This window comes from Prionailurus viverrinus, chromosome E1 (genome assembly GCF_022837055.1).
Source record: "Prionailurus viverrinus isolate Anna chromosome E1, UM_Priviv_1.0, whole genome shotgun sequence".
Taxonomy (NCBI): Eukaryota; Metazoa; Chordata; class Mammalia; order Carnivora; family Felidae; genus Prionailurus; species Prionailurus viverrinus.
The window spans coordinates 22,955,086-22,982,867 of NC_062574.1; the positions used below are offsets into that span (position 1 = coordinate 22,955,086).

The 27,782-nt window shown below is 52.4% G+C and overlaps 2 protein-coding genes across 6 annotated transcripts; one reads left to right on the top strand and one right to left on the bottom strand.

Moving 5' to 3' along the window:
* CE1H17orf50 (chromosome E1 C17orf50 homolog) lies at window positions 1–2,581 on the top strand. Its single transcript, XM_047833483.1, has 3 exons — window positions 1–76; window positions 1,944–2,277; window positions 2,371–2,581. Exons 1-3 carry the CDS (start codon window positions 64–66, stop codon window positions 2,579–2,581), a joined length of 558 nt encoding a protein of 185 aa, XP_047689439.1. The 5' UTR covers window positions 1–63.
* Window positions 1,448–27,284, bottom strand: MMP28 (matrix metallopeptidase 28). Of its 5 annotated transcripts, XM_047833479.1 has the most exons (8): window positions 26,917–27,284; window positions 15,519–15,598; window positions 15,121–15,308; window positions 9,781–10,005; window positions 7,488–7,733; window positions 6,090–6,239; window positions 5,627–5,794; window positions 1,448–4,789 (listed from the first exon to the last, which is right to left on the bottom strand). In XM_047833479.1, exons 1-8 carry the CDS (start codon window positions 27,025–27,027, stop codon window positions 4,395–4,397), a joined length of 1,563 nt encoding a protein of 520 aa, XP_047689435.1. In that variant the 5' UTR covers window positions 27,028–27,284; the 3' UTR covers window positions 1,448–4,394. The 5 variants fall into 5 exon arrangements, 4 of the variants coding, with proteins under 4 accessions (XP_047689435.1, XP_047689437.1, XP_047689436.1 ...); XM_047833481.1 differs by lacking the exon at window positions 9,781–10,005; XM_047833480.1 differs by lacking the exon at window positions 6,090–6,239.
* Window positions 27,285–27,782: the final 498 nt, after the last annotated feature.

Below are 27,782 nucleotides of genomic sequence, written 5' to 3' on the forward strand. Positions count from 1 at the left end.
CTGGGACTTTCCTCTCATCACAGTCCCTGATCAGGGGAAGAGGTCAGCCCAGCCTTGGCAAGAATGGATAAAAACGGTGAGTGGGGCTGGAGGCAGGGTGGGGACTGAGGACAGGGCCATTGACTCCTGTTAAGTGTGGATGCAAACCCAGTGTGGACCAACTCACCCATCACCATAGCAACACCAGAGTAGAAGCCTTTTCTCAGTTACTTGTACAAACCCTCTCCTCTCTCTTTCCTGAATATTCTCGACATCTGCTTCCTCATCTTCACCTGCTGTTTTCGGGACCTTTGTCTTCTCTGCCCGAACCACGGTGATGATGCCTAAGTGGGTCTCCCTTGTCCTGCAGAGAGGCCATCTTAAAACACAGCTCTGAGCATGTCCCTCCATCAGAATGTCCAGTGGCTCCACCCTGGAACGACAAAGTCCAAACTCCACAGCCTGTCACCCAACGTCCCAACTTTCCTGTCTAACATCGTTTCCTATTCCCATTTCAAAAAGTTCCAGCACCCCTTTCTGGCTGCGGGCTAAGTCTGGCCTTTTATGACCAAAAAGTTCCTTAGTGTGTTTTCCTAAAGAAAAGTGCAGTGGTCCCTGGCTTTCCAGCTTCAGCAACATCAAGAACTGGCAGAATCTTTGAAACAACTTTTTTGGGGAAAGATTTCAGAAGGCTTGGATGAAATTCAGGGGCCCCTCTGTTACCTACCTCGTCCCTGCCTGAGATGGTTGTGAAGAAGAAGGGGCACAATGTATGGAGAGTTTAGCACAGTGATTGCATACTGTGAGTCGTAATGAGTTGGTGCTCATTACATGTGAGCTGGAACACTAATTTTATCATTCTCCTTTGTCCCCAACCTCTTTAAACAGGACAGGCAGGGGTCAATTGCAATTTCCTTGACCTTTTCAGGGCAAACCATGGTTGTATCCTCCCTGCCCTCCTCCCCCTGCTTTTTGTTAGAAGTCTAGCTCCCCAGATCCAGCGGATAGCAGGGCACACGGTGGTGCCAGGGGAAGAGAGGGAGGCTGCTGAGTAGTGGACACCTCCCAGTAGAGGCCAGGTTACTTTCAATGCCCCCCACCCCGGGTGGGGGAAGTTCCTGCCTGCCAAGACTACTGTGATGAGTTATGAAGTCTGTGCTCTCAACAAGGGAAGGACAGTGGTGGCTGAAATCCAGCTGGCAATTGGGGTCAAGCCCGGAAGGAGGCTTTTCCTAATTGGCTCACTCCCAGCACCACTCCTTTTCTTAACTGGCCTGTCCATGTTGTTGTTGTAGGTGCTGGTGCTGATGGTGTGTGTATATAGTGGGGTTTTTAGTCTGCCCAGAGGGGGCACTTTTTTCAATTATTTTCCTCATCGCAGCTGGGCTTCCTTAAGGCAAGGCCCACTTTGAAGAAGGAAATCCTACCCAGAAAACAAAATCTAAACAACTCTCTAGAAAAGCTACACTTCAATGTTTATTGACAGCCTACACAGAGATCAGTTCCCACCCTAGAGACAATGAGAAGGAAGGTGGTGATGAGCCAGCACAGCGTCCGGGTTCGGGTTCGCAGCCCTCGTTGCTGCGCCTTGATGATTGCCTCCCAGCAAGCCCTGGGCTGGGCACTTTACAGAGATGCGACCTGATACCTGCCTCACGATGGGCACCACTTTTGACAGATGGGGACACAGAGCTTGACATGACTTGCCCCGAATCCTCAGCAAGGAAGAGTAGAAACCTAGGAAATGGCGGGGGGTGGGGGGACAGCCCTGCAGGCCTTGTCTCGCCCGGGAAAATCCTGCACACTCCGTAACACTCTCTTCGAAATCCTAGCCTGGTGCGTCTTGTGCACACCGTCCTTCAGGCGCCTGTCTTTTTGGGGGGTCGGGTTGTGGACAACAGTCAGGGTACCCGGCTCTTCCCCGGGGACAGCGCGGGCCCGCGCTGACCTCCTCCCTCCCGCAGGAGTGAAGACTCCCTTGTGGAAGAAGGAACTGGTAGAGCCGCAGGCCAGAGAGGCTGCGGCGGCGGAGGAAGAGGAGGAGGGGTTGGAGGAAGAGGAGGACGACGACAACGACGAGGAGGAGAGGTCGCGGGAGCAGACGGCGGCCGAGGGCGAGGCGCAGTGCCGGGAGGCGGAGGGCGGCGAGGGTCTTGAGCGGGGCTCCGTGTCCTACTGCCCGCTGCGCCAGGAGTCCAGCACCCAGCAGGTGGCGCTGCTGCGGCGCGCGGACAGCGGCTTCTGGGGCTGGCTCAGCCCCTTCGTGCTGCTCGGCGGCCTGGCGGCTCCGGCGGACAGGTGAGGGCGCGCCCTGGCCGGGGCGGGCCGCACGCGCGAAGCCGCGGTGGGCGGGGACCGTGCGGGGCACTGAGCGTCCCGGGCCCCGCGCAGGAAGCGGAGCCTCCCGGAGCTGCAGTGCGTGCTGGAGACGCGGCGCCGGCCGCCGCGCGCCGGGGGCTGTGCGCGCTGCGAGATCCTTTTCTGCAAGAAGTGCAGGAACCTGCACAGCCACCCGGCCTACGTGGCGCACTGCCTTCTGGAACACCCGGATCTGCGTGAGGCGCGGGCTTCGGGGGGCGCGGGGGCCGCCGGGGGCCCCTGAGCGCCCCCACTGCCAGCCTTTGTGCCCTCCGTCCTCGCCTGACCCCAGCCTCCCCGCCACCTTCTCCTCTCCTCTGACACGAGGCGTTCTCCAGCACATTCCACAGAACAGCCCCTTCCCAGAGCCGCCCTGCCCGGAGCGCCTCCTCTGAGCCGGCAAGTGGGCCCACCTGTCACCGAGCGTCCACCCAAGGCTGAGCCCAGCATCACCTGGAGCTCCATGCCTCCGTTAGCGCCTCCCGAGGGCTTCCGCCCCGGGGGGCACACAGTGCCTACCGCCCACCTGACTCACGTCCCCTGGCACAGCCTCACATTCATCTCTTGGGTATTTCAGGTCCGTCTGACCCAGTGGGCAGAGGCATTGCCTAGAGAAACTAACCCCTGGGTTCCCTCACCGCTGAGAAACCTGCCCCTGCCCCTCATTCAATAAAGCCTCTAATCAAACTGTCAGTGCCTTGAGGTGGGGGCCAGGCGGCTCCCTTGAGGGTGATAAAGACCCTCATTTCCCCTCCCCAGGGTTCAAGCCAGAGGGAAAAGGGCAGGCCAAGAGCCTCCTCCCTCTATCCCCGCCAGGACTGGGCGGAACAAAGCACTTGCATCCAAGGGCAGTCAAAGGCCATTTCCCCCCACTGCACAGAGAAGAAAATGAAGGCGCAGGGCCAGAAATGCCCGTGGGGAGCTGAGGGCTGAATCCTGCCAGATCTTTCTCCCCTTCTGCTGGAAGCCTGGTCTTGCCAAGGTCAGTGTGTGTGCAAATGAAGCACTGGCAGGTGTGGAGGGGGGAGGACAAGAGACCCAGATGCTAAGACGGAGACTGCCTGAGGCAGAAGACAGAGAGGCTGGGGAGCTGGTTCCTTCTCCAGGAATCCCAGCTATTCTTGGCCAGCCAGCAGGAGCTCCTGGAATGCTGCGTGTGTGGCCCGAAGAATGGGGCCATTGTGAGTACCAGGCCTCCCCCAGCCTGCAGAGACCCCAGCGCCTGCAGCAGAGCAGCCCTCCAGAGAGGCCCCTGTCCTCTCCTTGCCACCCATGACTCTCCATCTGGCCTGGGGGGTAAGGGAGGGCAGGGACATGTTGCTTTTTCAGGCCCCCTCTCCGCATCGCAACTACTCACACACAAGTCTTGGCTTGGATGAAAGAACATGGTTCCAGCTTCTCCAGCATTCGTGCCCCACCTGTTCTTCACTGGCAACCATCCCAAGGAAGATTGATGCCCGCCTCCAGGCCCAGAAGCTGGGGGGGGGGGCACCTCTTTATTCCAGCCTCCCCACCCCCCACCAAAAGTCAGGCCCAGCAGGCCTGCATCAGTCTCCCTCTTGCTCTGGGTCCTAACCACCCCCTTCCCTCCCACCCAAGGCTCTCTGAGGTTGGAAATCCTTGTACCCAACCCACCCAAGCTTCCTGGAGGTGAGTCCTCTCATTTAAGACAATTCTCCAAGAACTGAGCCAGGAGGTCCTGAGGGGAAAGAGAGGTTGCCAAGTGGTCGCAACCTCTCCATGGAGTTTTACATCCTCCCCGGTTGCCCAGTGCCACAGCCTCATGGACAGGAAGTGCACCTTTAGCAGAAGGAACAAAATCCCCAAGGCTTAGGGAGGAAAGTCCTTTGGGGAAAGGTTTGAGACCCTTTTCGGCTTCTGCTTGGATTGATCCCACAAAGTTCAATGTCTTGAGAGCACATTCTTCAGGGAACAGATGCAGACGTGGTCTGGTCTTCTGCAGGGAGGCTCAGAGGCTTCCAAGACAGGGCTTGCCCCTGGGGCAGGGGACACACGTTGGCCATAGGGCATCAATTCACTAAGAGGTGGGGGCATCTTCAAAATAGGGCACCCCCCGAGTTGGCGTGCCAGCAGCCCATCCAGGGCAGCTCTGTGGCCCAGCGGCCCGAGTCCGTCACCTGCAGTTTGGTCTGGTCAAGGCGCCAGTAGCGGTCATCCCTGAAGAAGATGATAGAACCGTCGGGCCGGGGCAGGGCGCCACTGACCTCCTCAGGGACACCGTCCCAGTCCTGCAGGCCTCGGGGGTAGTAGGGCTCCACCTGCAGTCCACCTCGGGCCAGCACGTAGTAGCGGGCACCCTTGAAGAGTATCAGTCGACCCAGAGGAGGGAAGAAGAGGGCCGCATCTGGGTGGCGGGGCAGGCCTCCTGCCCGGCACAGCTGTGGTGAACTCCACACTGGCTTAGGGCCCCGGAACCTCCAGCATCGGCTCCCTGTAGGGCATCGGGAGAGCCAGGGTGAGCGGGTGGCTCTCACCCTTTGGTCCTCCACCTCACCTGTGTCCTCCCATTCCCCTGCTCCCCCTCATCCTAGAGCCCAAGGTGGTTAGTATTTGTGATAATCAAAATGGATCACACAGCACTAATAATTCGTTACACCCAGTACGGAGGGACTGTTGTGGCTTAGATCTCCAGCAGGTGTCAACAGAGGGCAGAGGGCACTGTGGGAACCCATCCCTGGGAGGCAGGAAGCAGGCCCCTCCCTGGGTAGGGAGTGGACTATCAGGAAGGCCAGTCACCATCTTTTCTACAGAGTTCTATGAAGGCAGGGATTTCTGTTTTGTTCACTACTGTAGCTGTAACACCTCCGACAGTGTCTAATGCATACAAGACATTCAATATTTGTTGGATGAATGAAACTACTCAATATACTGCACACTCCTCAGACATCATGCTGTTTGAATTCTCCTTCCCCAAGAAACCTGAGGGATTATTTTCCTCATTCAAGAAATTCAAGTCCAAGAGTTAAGTGACAGGCCCAACCTCACACAGCCAGGATGCCAAGGAGGTAGGACTTTCTGCTGGATCGCAGAGCTTGGGAGTGGTTCTCTGTTCCCCTTCTAGACTCTTCTCTGCAGCTCTCCCACCCTCTCTCTCTGGGACAACCTCCACACCCACGCCCCCCCAACCCATCACTGAAGGAACCTCCTAGTAGAGGTCCCTGGGGTCACAGGTTCAGATTGGAATTGAGACTCCTCCCTTCTGTTGACCTTGGACAGAACACCTCCCTTCTCTAGGCCTCAATTTTCTCATCTGCCCCAGGGCTGGTACCTTTGAAGAAGTAGAAGTCCCCATCATCCAGTGACACTGCAGCAGCCTCAATGTGGGGGGGCAGCCCTGCCCACCTCTCCTGTAGTGGGTGTGGCTCAGAGACATTGCCATTCGGTGTCACCTCCCAGAAGTGGCTTCCTTGAAAAACGTACAGTCGCTGTTGCCCATCTGTCCGGAGACAAGAGAGTTGAGGAGTGACCATTGGCCTTCCGCCTTCCTTCCAGGGAAGGTGCTTCCCAGGCAGAGGAGAGAAGATGTGGCCTGCTCAGCTGGGACAGAGGGAAGTGCACAGGATGAAGCAGGGTTTTGCTTGGCGTGGGCTTGCTACCCTGCAGGATGCTTGTGGCTTGGGATTTCTGGATTTTATTATTCATAACCCCACCTTGTATTCCAGCTCTGGAGACCCCTGGAGATGTGAGGGAGGAAGGAAAAAGGAAGTGAGGCACATGTGGGACCATCTTACCTACAGTGATGGCATCGAAGGAAGCATGGCAATATTTAGGACCCTGAATTTCAGGGCGCCTTCCCTGTGTTCTGTGGGGGTCCCAGGCCTCGAAGTCAGTGAACAGCTTTCCTGGGAGCTGGATGGCCACTGAGCCCCCCTGGGGCTTCCCTTCACAGGGAAGGAGAGAAGAGGGAGAGAACACACACGGGTTGGGGCGGGTGTTGAGGGCTCAAGACCTCCCCTTTGGCTCCTTTCATCCTTATCTGGTATGAGAGGCAGGGAAGGAGAGTGGGGGTGGGGGTGGGTTAAGAATGGTCCTTGGTTGTTGGTATTAACCACAGCACTAAACTCAAAAGTCCTCTCTTCTGCTCAACAGTCTGGGAGAGAGGGACCCGTTGGAGTGGGGGACCAAACAAGAGTTTGGCACTAAGAAGGGCAGAAGCTTCTCTTCCCTGAGTCCTGGGCAACACAGATGGCATGAGGACATGGTTCGGGGGCCCAGGCTGTGATAGTTACAGCAATTATAATAATTACAACACTATTTCACTTAGGAGACTGAGGCAGAGTCCAACAAGCTTAGAATTTGGCACCAGCTCCTGCGTCCGGGTCTACAGCTTTCTAGCTGTGTGACCTTGGACAAGTGTTCTAACCTCTCTGAGCCCCATTCTCCTCCTCAGTGTACAAAAGGATACTTATGTCGTGAGTGTATTGCATGTTAAGTGACTGGCCAGTAATATACATCCATGAAATAGCAGCTGTTTGTGTAGGTTTCTTAGGGTACAAGAGAAGTTCATGGCCACTAGTACTACCGCCCTGTGAGGTAAGCAGTTATTATCTCGCAGAAGGTGAAACTGAGGGCTCCCAGGGGGTAAATGCTCTGCCCAAGAGCAGCTGCTTAGCACGAATGGCATGGGCTCTCGGCCCTGCCCACGCACCGTGCACTCTGAGGGAGGACGGCCCTGGTTGGGCGGCAGCACTGGTCAGTTCATCCTGGGGAGCAGACCTCGTCTGAGTCTACCTCCAGGCAGAGGCCCAGGCTTGGAGGGAAGTGGGCACCAGCGTCAGCGACGCTGGAGGCTGGGGGGGGGGGGGGGGGGGGGAGCAAGCGGAGCGGGAGCGAGGGCTGGCATGGGGGAAGACGCGGGACCCCTGGCTGGGTCTGGGTGACTGGGCAGGGATGCGAGAGGAACTGCCAAGACCGGGGCTGGGCAGGAATCCGGAATTGCATGGAAGGGAAGGCCGTGCGGCGCGGGATCTAGTCGGGATCGAGAGGCCAGGCATGGGGGACAGCAGGAGGGCGAAGGTTTTGGGATTTGAGGGGAGCCTGCGGCTTCCGGATCGGGAGGGACCGGTGGCGGGGAGGCCGGCTTGCAGCGCGGGCGTCCAGGCCCCGGAGGCGGGGCGGCGGGGGCTCACCATACAGGTCCTGCACCGCCAGCACGTCGTCCCAGCTGAGCAGCGCGTCGCGGCCCAGCCTCTTGTAGTAGGGCGCCATGAGCGCGCGCGGCGCGGGCGAGTGGGCCAGGCCGAGCGTGTGGCCGATCTCGTGCGCCAGCACCACGAACAGGTTGCGCCCGCGGCGGCGACTCAGGGACCAGCGCTCGTCGCGGTCGAAGTGCGCTTCGCCACGGCTGGGCAGGAAGGCGTGCGCCAGGGCGCCCCCTGCAGGCGGCGCAGAGGGTCAGGGGGAGCCACCCGCCCGCGACACCCCCAAATTCCACCGGCCCGCGCAGGGGCCAAAGGGTGGGTGTGGCTGCCTTCTGCTGCATAATTCCCCTCCTAACGACGTCTGTCAGAGGCTGAACTGTGGAGCAGTGAACTGATGGCGAGGCTATGGGGTGGAGGCGCCTAAGAGGCAGCGTGGTATACACACAGCATGAGACCAAACTGCCTGGTCTTCTATCCTGGTTTCACTATTTTCTAGCTGTGTGACCTTGGGCAAGTAGCACCCCCTCTGATCTGAAATGGGAATGATGATAATGAGCTTCTTCCTCACGGGGTTATGCTGAGGATTAAAGAGGGATGTGGTATATGTGTGTGTTACGTATAATATTTAGTGCCTCGCCCGTAATAAATGCTGCATAGGAATTATTTTCAAAAAGATATGGGAGTAGGTGTAGTGGTTATCCCAGAGGTGGGCATGATGAGACCTTACGGATGTTGGTACTGTTTCTTGATCTGGGTGCTGGATATGTGTATGGGTGTGTATAGTATCTTTAATACTATATATATATATTTTTTTAATATATATATATTTATATATATATTTATATATATATATTTATATATATATATTATATATATATTTTTTTATATATATATAAGTATATATATTTTTGTGTTCTTGCCTTCTTCTGCTGGGGCCCCTTTGTGGGTCTCTACCTGCCAGGTTGTAGTAGGAGTGAGCAGAGGGAGTGAGCTGGATCAGTGATGTTCAAGCTTGTGACATGCCCCAGAGGGAGCTTATCAGTCATGCAGTTCCCAGGACCTCACGGTTCACAGTTCACTTTCTGCAGGGGCAGGGGTCAGTGAACTGCGCAGTGATGATGTTGGCCTAGAAGCCTGCTGAGGGTGCTTCCAGCGTTGCCGCCTTGGGGCCCAGGCCAACGGGGAATGCTTGCCATTAAAGGAGAACCGCAGGGAGTGTGGGGAATGGGCCGTGTGTACGAGGAATACATGCCTCCTGTTTTGAATATGCCTTTCCATTCAATTCTCCCAGTAATCCTGGGAGACAGATGGCAGGTTTCAGAGGGAGAAGGCCTAAACTCAAGAAGACAAAGCACCTGCTCTAAATCAGAGAGCTTTCTCCCAGTCCAGAACCCTCTTAGCCACCGGACCCCACCTGGGTGTGGGCATAAACATCTCATGTAGATATCATGGGTGAAGTGACTCACATGTAAGAATACGTATGTGTTACATGTGGATTCCTGAAAAGCTTAGATTTCTCCCAGTCCTGCCCTGGGTACCACCAGCAGGGCCTGGATGTTGGCTTAGCTCTGAGTGGGCTTGTTGGAAAGCAGAGGAGTGTAAGTGAGGTGTGGGCCCTATTGCCCAGGCCACGCAAGGTCTCAAGTCCCCACCATGAAGGGATCTGATCAGGTCTCCTTCCCTCATTAGCAGGAGGAGATGCACAGGGAGCCTGCGTTCAGGTTCTGAAGGCCAGTGTTGGGCAGAATAGGAGGAGAGCAGTTTAAACTGCCTTTAGGTTGGGGGCAAACAGGAGAACTGTCTGGGCTGTGGGAATGGGAAGCACTTCCGTGACAGGTAGGGGGTAGAATGCCTCTTGCCCTGTGGCAGTGACTGTGGTAGTGGGTGCAGGGAGGGTAGGAATGGGGTAGCGGTGGCCTCTGGGTGTTTTCAGGGTGTTGGTCTGGAGAATATCCATGTTTGGAGGACAGGAGAGGCATGGGGCTCTCTAGAAGCAGAGGATGGATGACGGGACCTCAGAAGATTCTCCCAGAAAATACTCTGGAATTTGCAAAGCACTTTCCATGCAGAAGCTCATCTGGCTGTCCTTTCAGCCATGTGGCACACAACTGGACAGAAACCATTGTTCCCATTCTATAGATGAGGAGCCTGAGAGCTCTTTAAAAGGGAATGCAGCTTGGTCAAGGCCAAAGCGAGAGTTTAGGCTCCATTGCCCTCCCCAGACAGCCTTTTCTACCGGGTTCCCCTCCTGCCATGGGAGAGAGAGCCTCTGTGTCAGCACCTGGGCCATCAAAGGCGTTGCCCAGTCCGTCATTGTGGTCCCCTTGGAAGAAGGTGAGGCGGATGTCAGCGGGGACTGTGGCTGGGGCCTCCCAGAACTCCAGCGCCGAGACATTGCTCCACAGCTGGAAGGCAGCTCGAACAGCCCCGCGAACTGCTGGCTCGGGTAGGTGCTGTGGCCAGTTCACCAGGCGGTAGGAGAGGTGCTGCTTGTACCACTTGCTGCCTGCCAGCCAGAGAGGCCACATCAGTCAGTCATACCTGCCTGCAGAACCTGGTGCTGGTCCCCGGGGACCCGTATGATGGGGAGACAGGCCCTCGTCCAGGGAGTCCTGGATGTGAAGGCAAGAAAGGCACAGCCCTTGCCCTGGGAAGATCCCATCTGGCTGGGGAGACACTGCTCTCCTGCACACAGGACTACCTTTGTCCTGGAGAGTCCCCGGTCTAGTGACTTAGTCGGGGGAGGTCCCCGGGGAAAATATGATCTCTGCCCAGGAAGAGCCCCCAAAACCTGAAGGACTCTCTGGTCTGGGGTCTTTTTCTTCCCCACAGCCTGGGCTGAGCCTGAAAACAAGTCTGCACCTCTTGCTGGCGGCAAATACCTACCCCGGCCTACTGTGTCAGGGGCTGGAGGAAAGATGGGGCCACCGGGGCCACAGCTGTGACCCCCTCTCACCCCTTCTTCCTCTCTACTCTTCAGGCCTACCTGCCCCTCCCGTTCCAGTGCCTCAGGTCTGCTGCCAGAGAAGCTACCAAGACCCATTTATTAGCATCTTTCCCTGACCCCTAGCCCCCACCCCCCACTTCCTCAGGGACTCTCAAGAGCTCGGAGGTGAAAACAAATAAGAACAAAGGGTGTGTTTTGTCACTCACTGACAGAAATTTTTCCATCTCCACTTAGTTATGAGTTTCTATTCCTTTGCCCAGAATTGTAATTCCTCCCTTAGGCCTAAGACTCTGGACTCTTGCCCAAGCCTCAGGTCAACTGAGTCCCACTACAGCTCACCACACACCCAGGACCAGGGTGCTTAGAAGGTCCAGAACCCGAGTTTTTCACAGACTATTTCTGAGCCTTGTAAGCTCAGGGGCTGAGATGGTGACCCCAGGTGGTGGAAGATTCACAGCTCAGAGGCAGACCTCATGGGCCCAGGGAGTGCACAGGTATCATGCTATTTTGGGGGCCCCAGTTTCCCAAATGGACCAGAATTCCTGATGTACGGGTGACAAGGAGGTGGCCAGGCCAGTGAGCACAGCCCTCTCTTTCCTTGGAGGAACAATTGAAGATTCAGACCTGCTGCCCTTCTGTCTTGGGGAAGTCCTTGCCCAAACTGGGGAAGAGGGCTAAAGTCATGGAAGGTTGGCCATCTCCTTACCAACCTCTCTGCTGTGTTCTCGGGAAACTGAGACCAGGGGGAAGGGACCTGTCCAGGGTCACAGAATGAGTGAGTAGCCAAGCTAGGCCCTGAGCCCAGGCCCTGACATCTGACACTGTGCACTTTCCACTATACTACACAGGTAAGCAGGCACATTTGCTAAGACTCGGGGCTTGTACATTTGTGTAAACATGGCTCCTTTCAGTCAAAACAGGGGCTCTGCATGAGCTGAAATTCTCCAGATGGAAGGGAGGGTGGTAGAGAGCAGAGGAGCTGAATGCCCTTTCCCTCCCCCGCACACCCCTTCATCCCCCATGGAAGTGGGGGAGGGGCGGGTCTTTCCATTCAAGGCAATGCTGCCTCCCTGGGCCTGTTTGGCCTGGCGGCCACCCAACCCCTCCCAGCCAGTGACCCAGCCTCTGGGAGGGAAGAGGGAGGGATTCTTAGGAAGGGAGGGAGAAAAGAAAGGCAGAGGGAAGGTCTGGGGTGCAGAGGTGCCTCAGAGGGCTCTGGACTGGCTGGCGCTGGGCACTTCCACACCTCGCTGTGGATGACTGACCCCCAGACTCTCCCCGCCCACCTTCAAGCTTCTAGAAGTGTGAGGCAGCTCCTTCTGCCTCTTTGCCAATGGTGGGGGAGGGGGGGCTTACTCCCTGGACAAGAAAGGGAGAGGGTGGGCACTTCTCTCACTGTAGGTAGCCAGGGAAGGTGACAGCTCACAGGATAAAAATCCTCTGAATCTGTGTGTGTGTGTGTGTGTGTGTGTGTGTGTGCGCATCTGTTTTGGGGAGGATGGGGAGGACAAACAGGAACAGGACTGAGAGAAGAAAATGGCTAATTTTTCTTGGGAGGGGTTGTTGGTGTGCCCGCCAGGAAGGAAGGAATGCCCTGGCCAGCAGCCTGAGCCCTCTGTCCATCCTAGAGCAGGCTGGCCGCCTCCGGCCCCATCCTGAACTCCGGGCCAGGCAAGGCTGGATTCTGTAGCAACTTCTAGGCCACAGAAGCACCTGGCAGTGCATCCCCCACACCCTTGCTCCAAAATCCAAAAGGGAAGAGGAAAAGTGAAGGACACCAGGAGTGCAGACACCTCGTTGGGGGAGGACCCTGGAGTCCTGACGTCCAACAGTCAATGGATACTGAGGAAAGAGCATGGGTTGGAATCCTAGTACTTCTACTTATAACCTTACATAGCAAATTATGGAATCTCTCCAAACCTTAGTTTCCTTATTTGCACAGTGCAATTTATAAGACTTGTTTCTGGTAAAAATGAAATGGCAAATGAAATGGCAACATATAGCTGCTGGGCGTATGGTAGGTGCTCAGTAAATATCCATTCACTTCTCCTTCCTTTTCCACCCCAGATTCACCCCTGTGTCCCCCAAACCCACCAGATTCACCCCTATGTCCCCCAACTCCCATCAGATCCACCCCTATGCCTCCCCAGCCCCCACCAGATTCACCCTTGTATCCCCTCCACCTCCACCAGATTCACCCCTGTGCCCCACCCCCCAACCTCCACCAGCTCCAACCCCCCACCGGCTCCATGAAGGACCAAGGGGGATTGAAAATCTCCCCTGCAGGCACAGAGCGGACCAGACATTCAGAAGGAGGTTGCCAGATTTAGCAATTAAAAATATGGAACACCTAGTTAAATTTGAATGTCAGATAAACAACAAATAATTCTTTTAATAAAAAGTGAGAACAAAACAATTATTTTTTTGTCCATCTGACATTCAAATTTAACTGGACATCCTATATTTTGTCCGGCAACCGTACCCTTGAACCCAACTTTGTCAGCATAGCATTCTCCACAGAATAGACAGTCATGGGCCTGGAAATCCACATCATTTTTAAAGCACCTACCCATGTTCTGGGGTTTTCACATGTGGAATCTCACTCAGTCCTCCCAATGACAAGAAGGCTTGGCCACACCCTGGCTATGTGGCCCTGGGGAAGTTCCCCAAGCTCATTGTCCCTTAGTTTGCCTAACTGTAAAATGAGGATAAATGGCACCCATTTCATAGGGTTGTTATGGGATTAAGTGAGTTAATCCATTTAGAACCATGCTTGGCGCATCATAAATGCTCAGTAAGGGTCAACTGTTATTATTACATTTTCTTTCCTAAGGAAAACATAGGAAGTGTTCAGTGCCTACCAAGCATACAGCTCCTTTCTAGGGAACCTCTTCCCCTAGGGGATAAAGGATGTCAAGCTTCTTCCGGTCACGCTGTGAGCAAGAGGGACAGTCCCTGCCTAACTTGGCCACTGCTGTCTGGACCAGGGGTCAGTGTCAGACAGTGGCATGGGGCCAGGCTGGCAGGACAAGGCCACCTGCCTGGGAGATGCCTTAGCTTGAATCTCTGTCCCAGATGGAGGCTCCAAATTAAACAGCGACAAATGGACTCCATTGGATTCAGATACTCCCTTGAGAAGGCATGAGAAAATGTCGCCAGAAGGAAGTCTCCCTACTGCTCCTGGATGCCCAGGAGGCATCGTCCCAGTTCTCTGGGAGACCACCTTTAACCTGGTGGTGGCATGCTGAGACTGTGTCTGGGGCTGCCCCCACCCTCCACTGCAAGCCCCTTCCCCTGGGTGGTCAGGGCCCATCTCTACTCTGCAGGCAGAAAGGGCCTGGGTCTTGGGTGAGGAAATGGAGCAGTGACACACTGCTGAACCCAGAGCCCCAGCTCCAGGAAGGCTGCGCCTCCGTTCCACCTTGCCTGTCCAGAAACACAGTGGGGTGCAGAACAGGTCAACACCAAGGATGTCTGGAGCCCAGAGTCTGGCCCCCATCGCTGCCATCCTCCAGTAGCTAAGGGGAGCCGCCCACGACTTCCTTCTGGATTAGCTAAGAAATAAAAACGACCTATGTGCCTCCTGATCTGCTCATAACAGATATCATCGGCGAAAGTGGTTAATGCAAATTAACAAAGGCAATGACCCAAAGTGCTCATGGTAAACTCAATTGTAGATGAAAGCCTGACTGAACAAGCCTATCTTGTTGGAAATCTTAAGAACTGCCAACATCGATCAGAGAAAATTAGTACAAACAAGATGTTAAAGCCACACACAGTAAAACCTGTTATTGATGAAGAATTGCTAGAAGTAATCAAATCTTCATAAATCTTAGATCTGTAACTTTTGACCCTGGAAGATTGCATTTGGACAAAAAGGAGAAAGAGGAGGAGAAGGAAAGATAAAAGCCAAACTACAAAAGGAAAATCACAATAGCAGAAACTGTGGTGTGTAAAATGAGCTGTGATGAAATGTCCAGAAGAGGCAAATCTGTTCTACTAGGAAGAGAAAGTGGATTTCCTGTGGCCAGGGGCTGTGGGGAGGGGATAGGAGGTAGGGGGGAGGGGAGGGGGAGGAGGAGTGACTGCTACTGAGCATGGGGTTTCTCTTTGAGGTGATGAACATGTTCTGGAATTAGATGGTGGTAATGGTTGCACAATTCTGCGAATACACTAAAACCCACTGAATTGTACTTGTTAAACGGGTAAATTTTATGGTATGTGAATTATATTTCAATAAAGCTGTTAAAATGTGCTGTAGACAAAATAAAACTGATCAATAAGTCACGTCTTTGTTGAAGAATTCTTGTGAAAAAGGCATGGAATCTGACGAAAATAACTTTGGGACACTATAAAGCAAAATGTTGGCAACAGTCAAACTGCCCCGCATCACAAACTGATGGAGGGCTTGATGGGATTTGCTCTGGAAAATATGTGCCCAATGAAAATTCATCGATGTGGGTGTAATTCTGATTTAAATGTCTGAGTTCACAAACACGGCCCTCTAGTTGAGGGGTCCTGCTCACCCACTGCTTACCCACTGCTCACCCCTCTCTCGCCCTAAGGAAGAGTTTACAAAGCCCCTTGGAGGCTGAACTGGGTTTTTCTCCGGTCACGGGGCTTCCGGGTATTGAGGAATCCCAGCTCAGCTAGATTTAAACAGGGCTCACTCACCTTGCTTTGCAAAGCGTTTCTTCCGCCTCATTCTAGCCAGGCGTCCAGCAAACAAGGCACTGATCCTCTTCGTCCAGGCCGCCTGACTGTCTGTGTCTGCAACCCCACAGCGGGGCCGTGTCATCTGGCGCAAGGTGGCAGTATCCAGCACACCACTGATGGGCAGCTGGGACACCCACTGGAACTCTCTGTCAGGAGGAATTGAGATAAAGGGTCACAGAGCAAGGGTGGGGGGTGGAGGTGAGGGCAGGGAGCTTTCCCTGGGGACAGAGAAGGGAGGGAGCCATGGAGTGTGACCCTTGGACACAGGTGGGAGGCCAGCCTCCCAGGAAGATGAAGGAGGCTACCCAAGCTTTGCCCTCCAGCACCCCCAAGTTCCCCACATCCCTCCATCCTACCTGAGGGCATTGCTGAATCTTGTCGAGGTGAGGTCTTGGGGAACCTGGTCCTTGAGATATCCGTACTTCTCCAGGAATGCCTGGGGGAGAGAGGAGTGTCAGCCTTCCCATGGTGTGGCATCCTTTCCCCTCCCTTGGTCTCTGAGACTCGGTGGCACATATAGCATGCCCAATCTCACCTTCATCCCAACAAAGGGGAAGGAGTCCTGGGACCAAAGTCAGAAGGATATAGACTCAGTTCCTGGCCACCACTGACTAACTTGACGGTCTTGGGCAAGTCACTCAATATTTCTGAACATTAGTGTCCTTCATTCTCAAACTGGCCAAGCAGTCCCCACCCAGCATATTTCACCGCATGGTCAGCAATCACAGCAGGGCATGCGGCACAGTGGAGTTAGGGGCTCTGGAGTCACGTCGGCCTGGGTTTTAATCTCAGTTAGCAAGCTATTTCTGTAAATCACAGGTTTCTTATCTGTAAAAGGGGCTTAGAAATAGTACATAACTTACAGGCTTTTTGGTGAGGCTTAATCACAATAGTGAATACAAAGTACTCAACACAGTGCCTGTCACCTAGGAGGGGTCCATACAGAGTAGCTATTATAAATATAAATATACACTGTTCATATGCCTCAACTCTGCTCCTGAAGCATCTCTCCTCTCTAGGGAGCTGCCCCGTATTATTATTATTATTTTTTGAGAGGTGGGGAGGGGCAAGGGAGAGAGGGAGAGAGAGAATCCCAGGCAGGCTCCATTCTCAGCATAGAGCCCGATGCAGGGCTATACCCCATGACCCTGGGATCATGACCTGAGCCCATATCAAGAGTTGGATGCTCCACCGACTGAGCCACCCAGATGCTCAGGGAGTTGCCCTGTATTGATCAGAAGTTGGGCTGGTCACCTGTGGGCTTTGTCATGCCTGGATTGGGAATTAATTCCCTTTCTAATTCTGGCTTCTTCCTAAACAATCCCATCCCCCCCCCCCATATATATTTAAGGCCCTGTGAACAACAAATGCACTTGCTCTCAATTCTACGGTTTGTCTAAAAATTTGGCTCCTTAGGAAAGTCGTTTTGGGGGGTGCCTGGCTGGTACAGGTAGAGAAGCATGCTACTCTTGATCTCAGGGTTGTGGGTTTGAGTCTCTCGCTGGGTGTAGAGATGATTTACATACATCTTTTTGAATTAGAAACCTACAACATGGGGCGCCTGGGTGGCTCAGTCGGTTAAGCACTGGACTTTGGCTCAGGTCATGATCTCGTGGATCGTGGGCTCGAATCCCACATCGGGCACTCTGCTGTCAGCACAGAGCCTGCTTCAGATCTTCTGTTCCCCTCTCTCTCTGCCCCTCCCCCGCTTGTGCAGGCGCTCTCTCTCAAAAATAAATAAACACTAAAAAAAAAAAAAAAGGAACCTGCAACACTCTGTTTTCATGCATTCATTTGCTAATTCATACAATGTACTAGGTACCCTGCAATGGTCAGCGAGATACCCCTAAAGGAGCTTATACACTTGTGGATAGAAACAGACAATAGAAACCCAGATAACAAGCAAAGGGGGCACTTTTGGTGCTATAAAGAAAAGAAACTGGGCGATGTGATGGAGAATAACTTAAATAGAAACTTTCCACCAGGAGGAAGAAGGACCAGGTCAGAGAAGGACCACCAGGTCAGAGAAGGACCATCTGAAGAGCTGATAGTTGATGTGAGCCCTAAAGAATGAGAAGTCGCTGGCCATGCAATGAGGTAGGAAAGGGTATTCAGGCAGAGGAACAGCCAATGCAGAGCCCTGAGCTAGGAACGATGTTGCTGTGTCCAAGGAGCGGAAGGAAGGCTGGAACACAGAAGTGTGAAGAAGCAGGATGTGGGATGAGGCCACAGGGAGAGGCAGGACTGTCACCAAGGTAGGAAATGGGAGTTTTATTTGGGTCTTGATGATGGGTTAATTGTGGGGAATGAAAGAAAGAGAGGAATCCTGGGGGCGCCTGGGTGGCTCAGTCGGTTGAGCGTCCGACTTTGGCTCAGGTCATGATCTCATGGTTCATGAGTTCGAGCCCTGCGTTGGGCTCTGTGTTGACTGCTCAGAGCCTGGAGCCTGCTTCGGATTCTGTGTCCCCCTCTCTCTCCGCCCCACCCCTGCTTGCGCTCTGTCTCTCTTTCAAAAATGAATAAACATAAAAAAGTTTTTTTTTTTTAAAAGAAAGAGAGGAATCCAGGATGGCTCTTCAAGTTTTGCCTTGGATGGCGATGCTATAGACTGTACGAGGAAACCAAGGTGGGGAACAGATGGGGGTGGTTGGGACAAAGATGAACACTCAGATGTCAGGCGGCCCTGGTTGTATGATCCTGAAGCTCAGGGGAGAAGCTAGAATCTTCCAGCATGTAGATGATGTGACCACTATGATACCACAGATGGATGTGATCCTCTGGGGAAATTAGTGTAACTGGAGAACATCTTGTGGCCCAAATGCCTGTTACCCACTGCCTGTCCTCACACACCTGGAAGTTGCTCTCCTCGCAGCCACGTGTTTGGAGGCCAGTGGAGAGAAGCGTGTGACTCACTGTCCTTACCTATCACCAGCCCTACCCTTCTGGGAAACGATGCACTTGGCTCCCTGCTTGCCCTTGTCACTGCTAAAGCCTCATCAATGGATTAAAAGAAATGTCACCTCAGCTGCTTAATTCTTATGCAGACACACATTGTGTCTCCAATTTTACCCTCCTTGCTGTGTTACCTATATGGAAATAATTTTCTGTCTTCCTTGTTCTCTCACTCACTTTGCTATATTTCTTTTTTTTTTTTTTAGGTTTATTTATTCTGAGAGAGAGAGAGAGAGAGAAAGTGAGCAGGGGAGGAGGGACAGAGAGAGAGGGAGAGAGAACATCCCAAGCAGACTGTGTGCTGTCAGCACAGAGCCCAATGTGGGGCTCAATTTCACAAACTGCAAGGTCATGACCTGAGCTGAAATCAAGAGTTGGATGCTTAACGGACTGAGCCACCCAGGTGCTCCTCTTTGCTGTATTTCTTTTTTTATTGTTATTAATTTTTTAAATATTTATTTTATTTTTAAGAGAGAGAGTGTGCATGTGCTCTCATGAGCGGGGGAGGGGGAGGGGCAGAGAGAGAGGGAGACACAGAATCTGAAGCAGGCTCTAGGCTCCGAGCTATCAGCACAGAGCCTGATGGGGCTTGAACTCATGAACCTCGAGATCATGACCTGAGCCAAAGTTGGCACTTAACTGACTGAGCCACCCAGGCGCTCCTGCTGTATTTCTTAAATCAATTCCAATCACAGCTGCTGTTTCAAGGAAAAAGTGCAAACAGAGAATGAAATGAGACACTAAGAGCCAGGATGGGCAAGTTCCTAAGCCTTTGCAAGTAACCAGCCTCTGTTTTGTGAATTTCATTATACCCGCCTTCAGCGACCTCCACATCCTCTTCTCAATAAAGGGTTCCCATAAGGAACCCTTATTCTAGACAAAAGAATACTCCCCACTTGATTATTTTTCTGCACTAATTTATTAGAATTTCAGTACTATTTTCTTTTTTCTCTTTCCAAATGTATACTATTTGGGGATGCATAATGGATTAAAGGGGTTCTAGTGGCTTAATCTGGAGACTATGTATTGCCTAAAATAGTGTGGCATCATGGACTAGCCACCAGGCTTGGAATCAAGCATCTGTTCCTGACCCTGACTTTGGGTGGCCAGGGACAAACTACTTAACATCTCTGAGCCTCTGCTTCTTTACCCACAATGTGAAAACAAGAATAGCCTCAAAGGATTCTCAGAAGGATGAAGTAAAGCAACGGACATCTAGCGTGCATAGTAAATACTCAATGAACAGTTGATCTAGTTGATTTACCTTAGTAGAAACCTAACAGACTTTTGGAATGTAACCCATCTAACAAGATGGGAAACAAACGCTCTGAACAAGGCAGTTACACCTCTGTTCTCCATTCAGGTGCTCTATCTTAGACTTGCCTCACCCCAGCCAGGTACCTTGTACTCTTCCTTGCCTCCTCCCTTTCCCTTGGTGAGGATGGATAGAGTGGCTTTAAAAACATTTTTTTTATGTTTATTTTTTATATATAGAGAGAGACAGAGTACGAGTGGGGAGGGGCAGACAGAGAGGGAGACAGAAACTGAAGCAGGCTCCAGGCTCTGAGCTGTCAGCACAGAGCCCGATGCGGGGCTCGAACCCACAAACCATGAGATCATGACCTGAGCTGAAGTTCAATGCTTAACCGACTGAGCCACCCAGGTGCCCCAGGTGCCCAGCCAGGCTTTCTAAAGGAAGCCAGGAAATCAATGTCCCTTAGAAGCAGATTTGCCGAGTGACTTGGGAGAGGCTGGGTCACAGGCTAACAAGCTGGCACTCCCTGTGCTCCTCCCCGAAAACCCGCCCAGCCCTTATCAGAAAGTTGGCTCTGGTTCTGGAACTATGAGGCCTTGGACAGTGCAGGAGAAGGGAGGGGGTACTGACTAGCGGCGTCTCCTGTTTCCTGGCTGGGCTGCCGCGCCTGGTACTTTGGCAGGCACAGTGGTGTGGAGGGCAGGATGGGGGTGGAGGCCTTTTTTTTTTTTTTAGGGGTCCTTCAGAGAGGAAATCCTGGGCCTCTCTTCCTGACTGGTCTCTGGGACCCTGCGGGTTGCAAGCCAGAGCTGAATTCCCAGGAGGCTGTGTGAGCACGTGACCAGGCCAAGAGACACCAAAGGAATGAGAAAAATAAATTTTAAGAATTTGACATTCTATATTTCCATAAAAGCACTAAAATATTATAATAGCAATGATCAGAACTTAAGGATTCCCTTATACTTATTTTATTTTTAATATGAGCATTAATTTTTTAATGTTTATTTACGAGAGAGAGAGGGGGAGGGAGAGCGAGTACACAAGGGAGGGAGGAGGGGCAGAGGGGGGTGGCTCCAGGTTCTGAGCTGCCAGCACAGAGTTTGACATGGGGCTCAAACTCACGAACCCTGAGCCCACGACCTGAGCCCACGTTGTACACTTAACTAACTGAGCCACCCAGGCGCCCCATGAACATTAATATTTTTAATATGAACATTTTAAAATTACATATAGGAAGGGGCCCCTTCATGTCCTCAGTGCTGAGGGCTCTAAAGTCCTGCAGAGAGGAGGCAGAGCCACATCCCTGGGTGTTGTCCCCTAACTCTCTTCTGTGAGCCCATTTGCCAAGCCTCAGTTTTTGCCTGCCAAGGTGACAGAAATGCCCTGTCTGCATGGGATAAAGAGCAGGGGTGTGGGGCAGGTGACAGTGTGGCCAAGGGATCCCAGGAAGAGACACAGGACTAGGAGGTGGAGCTCCTGTTCTCATTCCAGCTTGATCACTAACACCTTGGAGGTGTCATTTCCCTTCTGGGCTGTCATTTTCCTAGGGCTTTTCCTGGGATCTCTTAGGGACCCCCTGAGCTCCACTTGGGGTCACCCCCATGGAGGCTGTGTCCTGGCAGCTCCTCTCAGCCTTGCAGTTCCAGACACCACGTTTTCTCTTTTCCCTGTTCTCCACCCATCCTCTCTCCTGCAGATCCCAACGCTTGAACGGAGCAGAGAGGAAGGCGGAGGACTGTGCCCTTCCGTGATTCACCCTGCCCAGACCTAGAAGCTTGTGACAACCTGCCTCACCCACTTGCTCAGGGCTGGGGCCGCTTCCCTGGGGAGTCGTCTCTAAGAAGTCCTGGGAGGGGCTGTGGTGTCTGGGTAAAATGAAAATGATTCTCCCTGGGACCCAGGAAACTGAGTGGAATTGGAACTCTGGGGTTCTAGCCTTGTGTCTGTCCTGACTTGCCGTGGGAGGGTGTGTAGAGCCCAGCCCCTTTAGTGCTTGAGGGATGGGGAAATTCTGGTCATTTTGTATCAAGGCAAGACTAGCAATGAGGTGTAGCAAAATGAATTAAGGCCTGAGTCGAGAATTCTGAGTCACTGGCCTGGCAGGGCAACAGCACTGGGCTGTGTCTTGAGTTTTATTCCTTTGCTACTAAGAACTGTGTGTCCTTAGGCAAGTTCTGTGCCTCTCTGGGCCTCAGTTTCTTCTTCTATAGAATGAGAGAGTTGAATTAGAGCTAAAATGTACTCCACCTTAATCTACCATCACGACCTTGCCTCTGTAACTGATTAGCTACGTGAACTATGACAAAGTTACTTAACCTCTCTGTGACTCAAAGTGTGACATGGGGGTAAGAATGCTTTAGGTTTCTCACAGGAGTGTGGTAAAAATCCAGTAAGTAGATGCCTTGGGAGAGCTTTATGGTAGTTGCCCCATTAAAAACGTTGTGTTCCCTGCTATAGTCACAGAGAGTTATTGCTAGAAAGGAACTGTGTTAGGTAAGTCTAGGAAGGGCAGGGCCCAGTCTTACATCTAAAGAGTGGCCGTGATACCCTCAGTATCAAAGAACTGCAGGAGCAAAACTGAGACCAAGACTTTTTAAATTGCAAAATGGCAAGCTCATGCAGAAACCATGTTGCTTTACCTGTGACTTATTTCATCTCGTATCACCTTTCATTGTGATTTCATTCTTTCCAGAGTGACTCTGTGATTGTCTTTGTCATTCAATACATCTTGAGCACTATTAACCAAGTCAAGATGCAAGGGATGATAGTTGGTGTTCTGCCTTGGCAGAAATAAAAATATTTTCTTGTAATCAGGAACACAGTGAGTCCTTGACTAGTGCAGAACTTTTAAGGGGTTTCCACCTTTGAGTTTCAGAATCACCTTGCAAGAACATAGGCAGGATGGGTGTTGCTAATCCCATGTTAAAGATGGGGAAAGAAAGTCTCAGGAGAGCAAGCAGTGCCTTACTAAAGGATCCTAAGTGAGTTCAGATCCTCTCTACCTATCCCTGGATGTCTTATTTGACATTCAAACAAGTGACTCAGAAGCTTTAAAACTGAAGGCAAAGCTTCCAACCTGCTCTCTCCACTGGGGAGACAATTCTTAAATGAGAAAAAGGCAAAGCTGGGGATGGTTCTAGCTCGATTCCTCCCACCTCTTCTGCAAGCAGGTTCAGGGGCAGAGCAGAGGAAAGAAGATGTTTAGGTGGTGGACTCTGGCTTTCAATAGAAGCTGGGATCACATCTCCCATCACACCCCAAACAGGTCTTCTGACAAGCTACAGGTATTCATTCATCAGGACTCAAGCATGTTCCTTCCCAAAGACAAACATGTTTCCGGGATGCTTTGCCTTTGTTCTCTGGCTCCTGGAATCTACAGAAGGCCCCAGGGCAGTCGGACCAGCTCAGACCCTTTCCCTTTATTTTGGGCAAAGTCTCCCCTTCCCTCTGACTCCCTGCCTCTCCCCCCCCCCCCTTTCCCTTGTCCCTAGTCTCATATTCACAAAGTTCTGTCTGGGAGTAGCTTTGATATCTCTTGCTGTATTCCCCGCTTCTTTCATTTTGCATCCTTAAGGAAGTTGGAAAAAATTAGCTGGTCAGTCTCCACCCAGACCCCTCTTGTACTTCTTCTAATGCCAAATAATCATACTGAATGGTCCTCACTAGGATTGCAGGGCTAAATTTAGGGCATGAAATCATGCTCTAACCAGAGTTGTCTACCTATCTTGCTGCTATGTTCCTACTTCCACCACCCAGCTTTTGCTAGATTTCTTGGTTTTCTACTGTTTTGACTACTGCTTTTCCACCAACTCATGGTTCTCTGGGACCCTTGAGAGCCTCTATTTACCCTGCACCCATGAGTCACTGAGCTGAGCTGAGGAATGGCTTCCACGCCCGGGCTTCTGGGCTTCTGACTCACAAAAAGCCAAATGAATAGCTCTGGGGTATGAGAAACAGACACTGCATCTGGGGGTGGAGACTCCACAGAAGCTCCAATGTTTCCCTGGAGAAATGAACTAGCCAGCCCCTTATTGTACTGACACAATGGGAGTAGCTATGCAGATATGCATAGACCACCAAGGGGAAGGCAGGTCTTGGACATACCACCTGGGTGTTTTAAAGAAGGTCCAAGCACAGCACAGTAGGTAGATCCCTTGGGACAGTCTGTGTCACCCAAAAACAGAGTAGGGCCTGATTGGGATCAGGAGGGGGTCCGAGGTGATGAGGTCATTCATTAACTCTCAATCCTGCAACTCAGCAGTGGAGGCCCTTCCTGCTCACTAGTGTCTCGTAAGCAGCCCTAGTTTTCCCAAGTGGGCAACAATGAACTTGTTCATAATGTAGCTTTGTGAGAGGTCAGTCTCCTCCTAGGCAAAGCCCACTTTGGAAAACCCTCGACTTTATTACTTTGTATGCATACAAGGGACACATACAGCCATGCACACAGGACGCAGGGATAAACACGGAGACATGGGAATGGGAATGCAGACACATGCACACAGACAGACATGGACACACAGGCAGATGAAATGGACACACACTCACGCACCCATACAGGCACTGGCACACAAACACACCAAAGCCAAAGAATGTTAGCTCTGGGAGAGTCATTTAAGAAATTTTACTCCCTCATTTTAACAAAGGAGGAAACTGTAGCCTGGAGAAGTGAGGGGACTAGCTCAAGATCACACAGCTGGTTTTTATTCTTTCTTTCCTTCTCTGTCCTGAATTCTGAACTTTGCCCACAAGCTCAGCAGGAGTGCTGTGCTTTGCTTGGGGGTCTAGCTCTGTACCGTAGTCAGGGAATTATACCTGAGCAAAGAGCCAGGGTGATCACGGGGCTCACTTTGTGTGGTTCCCTTCTGTGGATGGTTGTATTTCCCCAAGTGACCACAACAATAAGAACATTCCCATGCTCTTCTTACAATGACTTCAACACTCCTGCCACCAGTCTGTGTTCCTTCCCCTTGATCTGGAGCTTGTGACTGCTCCAGCCGATCGATGGGGTGCAGCAGAAGCAATGCTGTGCAACTTCCTAGTCTCAGTCATAAAGAGAATAGGACTTCTGCCCTCTCTCTGTCTCTCAGCACACTCATCCTGGAGACCCAGCCACCACATTTGGGCCCAAACCAGCCCACATGGAGAAACCATGTGGATGGGCCCATAGGAGAAAATCGTGGCCCCCAGTTGACAGCCAGCGAGCCGTCAGATGATCCCATCCTCAGACATTGTAGAGCAGAGACAAGCTGCTCTTATGTGCCCTGTTTGAAATTCTGACCCACAGTATCTATGAACATAATAAATGTTTGTTTGACTTTACTAAGTTCTGGGGTCATTTATAATGTAGCCATAGTAACTGCAACACCATCTCTTAGGAATTATAGCCCTGTGCTGCCTCTTGTCTGATGCTGAAAATAGTTGCCTCACATATTTTGCCCTGTGTTATTGTTCTAGGAGAGCTAAGTCACCAACCCAGGACTTTAATCTGTTCTCTAAAATAATGATAAAGATAAATAATAACAGCAACAATATTGAAAGCAACTTCCTTTTATAGACTGCTTTCTATGGACTGGGCATTGTGTTGATTATTTTATATACATTATCTCAACGAAGCCGCATAGCAGTCTTACGAAATAGGCATTTATTATTAACCTCCTCTGTACAGAGAAGAAAACTTCATAGAGATTAAATGATTCACTTATGGTTTGCACACAGGTCTGTCTGACACTGAAGCTGATGCAATTGACCATATACAGAAGCTCATACAGACACACTCACACCCCCCAATCTGCATTATATATACATACATATGTACATGCCTAGGCATATAAAGATGCATACACACCCATTACACTTTTCCAGGATTTTTTATACACTTAAAATTTTTCTTGTTCTCCGAGGTAAAAATCCCCTTCCCCCAATTTATGTTAAATAGACTGCAAGAGACCCAATCTGCTTAGTATTATGCTTCCCAAGCACACCCCAAGATAAAATTCTCTCCATCTGGGGCCACCACAGGCATGGGCGGCAGAGATATTGTCTCTGTTCTCCTGCCAAGGATTGTCTGGGACCCAGACTTTGGGGGAGGTGGGGCGGGACTCTTAATAGGACTTGGCTTGGTAGACAGAAGCCTTCTCCCGGGACCATGAGAACTGTGCACTTGATGTTGTAAGTTTCAAAATTCAGTGAAACACAGTGATTCCCAAACATGCAAAAGCAGAGAGCACAGAACAAGAGACCAGTGCTTGGAAGGGGAGCAGGTGAAGGAGTTTGACACAGGACCCCCTTGTTGAAATAAGGTAATTTCCAAATATTCCAGAATAGTGATGGGAGCTGGCTGATGGGATGAAGAGCCATTCAATGGGGGCCTCTTCATTCTGTAGGTTTACTAGATTCATTCAGAGGAATGGGAGGTACTGAGAATTTCTTGGCTGGCAGTTTCAGAACAGGAAAGAAGCTTTTAGGGAGCAAGAGTCTCAGGGCAGAGCACTGGGCTCAAGAACTTAGAACTTCTCCTTGGGGCGCCTGGGTGGCTCAGTCCGTTAAGCGATGGACTCTTGGTTTTGGTTCAGGTCATGATCTTGGGTTCATGAGATCAAGCCCCAAGTGGACTCTGCCTAAAATCTCTCTCTCTCCCTCTGCCCCTCCCCCTCCCTCGCTTGTGTTAGGCACGTTCTCTCTCTCAAAAAAAAAAAAAATTAGAACTTCTTAAAATAGTGGAGACCCCAGTTCTAATCTTGCGAATACAGACAGAGATGGATACTGATGTATTATTACAATCACCTTTATCTGGAAAATAGATACCCCAAGTGGAGCCCCACCCCTGCCTTCAAAAAGTTCCCCTTGTGCAATCTACAGCAAGCAGCTGAATTCCAAAAGGAGGAAAGTGAAATGGGAAGTGTTTAAGGTTCACCTCCAACTCTCTGCCCCCTTTGTCAAATTCGGTCCTGAAGCACTGTTCCAAAGCTCCTTAGAAGCAATCCTTGAGACTATATATAATATTCTTACCCATTTTACAGGTTATGAAACTAGTCCCGAGCTTGGGCGCTGACAAGCCGCTGGCTCAGTGGCAGCACCAGCTCAGGAAGCCAGTGTTGCCTCCTGTGTCCCTGGCCAGTCGGCGGTACTCTCTCCACCTCACCAATCTGGGGGGCTCTGCAGCCTCTGGGAAGGCTAGGGGCATCGGATGAATGAATGGCCAAGTCTCCCCAGCCTAGGCGGTGAGGGGCAGTAGGTCCGTGTCAAACTAGGGTGCAGAGGCCACTTCTCTCTCTGTTGTTGCCCGCCTGTCCCATCTTGTCGCTCCCTCCTTCCCCCGTCCGGGAAAATCAATGCAGATCCGCGTGCCTGGGTGGTCCAAGCCCTGGCACGGGGGAGAATGTTCCCCAGACTCTTTGTGTGCAAGTGTGTAGAGCGCGGACACCGGGAGGGTAGTGCAGATTGCCGGCTCAGATGGGACGGCTGGGTGACCTGACTGCAAAGTTCTGGGGGGGGGGGGGGGGGTCTCTAGCCCGCGGCTCCCTTTCCGCCCTGCACACATCCTTTACCTCCGCTTCCCTGCGCAGCTCCTGGCCTCCGCGCTCGGCGAGCTGGGCGTCCAGGCCGCCCCACAGCAGCAGCGGCAGGGCGCGCAGCAGGAGGCCGACACGCGCCGCCATCTCGCCGCCGCCCCCGCCACGGGGCGCGGGCACGTGGGGAGCAGCTGAGCGCGCGGCTGCCCGAGGCGGTCAGTGGTGCCCGGGACCCCGCGGATGCTCCAGCTCTGCGCCGCCCCCGCGGCGGAGGAGGGAGGGCCTAGGGGTGCGCCGGAGCCCCGGCTCTGTGCGCCGGGCCGCCCCTCTGGCCGCTTCGCGGGGATCCGGCCCCAAGTGGTGCAGACCAGGCAGTGCCTGCCGGCGGGTCGCCGGCGGGGGACCTGGAAGGCAAGGGAGGAAGGGAGGGAGGAGGGGCGGGGGCCGGGCACTCCGGCCCCACCCACTCCGCTCCGCCGCTGGAACGCGCCGCAGTCCCGGAGCCTCTTCCTCCGGCTGCAGAGCCTGGCCCGGTGCCCGCCGCCGCCCTGCCCACCCGTTCTCTCTCCAGCCACCTTCAATTGATCCGAACTCTCCGGGGAGGGCGGGGGAAGAGGGGTCTTCTGGAGACTGTAGCTACCCTAAGACTTCGATCAAGCGGGGGCGGGGCGGTGGTGTCCTGGCCTACCAGAGGGTCACTGATTATTTCAGTCAGGCTGGCAGGGAGCGAGATTCTGGGCTAGGAGAGAAGGAGCCCTGGGCTGGGATCAGAATAATTGGGTTTGAGTTCCAGATCTGATTCTTTGCTAGTCGTGTGAATCCTGCCTCAACTAACTTGCTGTCTGCGTGGTCATGGGCAAGTCACTCACCCTCTCTGAACATATTTTTCTCATCAGTAAATG

Coding starts and splice junctions, on each gene's coding strand:
- CE1H17orf50 (XM_047833483.1), top strand. Junction 2,278..2,370: donor CTGGCGGCTCCGGCGGACAG/GTGAGGGCGCGC, acceptor GGCCCCGCGCAG/GAAGCGGAGCCTCCCGGAGC.
- MMP28 (XM_047833479.1), bottom strand. CDS start 27,027: ATGGCGGCGCGTGTCGGCCTCCTGCTGCGCGCCCTGCCGCTGCTGCTG. Junction 15,309..15,518: donor AGATTCAGCAATGCCCTCAG/GTAGGATGGAGG, acceptor TCCTCCTGACAG/AGAGTTCCAGTGGGTGTCCC. Junction 6,240..7,487: donor GGCGGTGCAGGACCTGTATG/GTGAGCCCCCGC, acceptor TTCCCTGTGAAG/GGAAGCCCCAGGGGGGCTCA.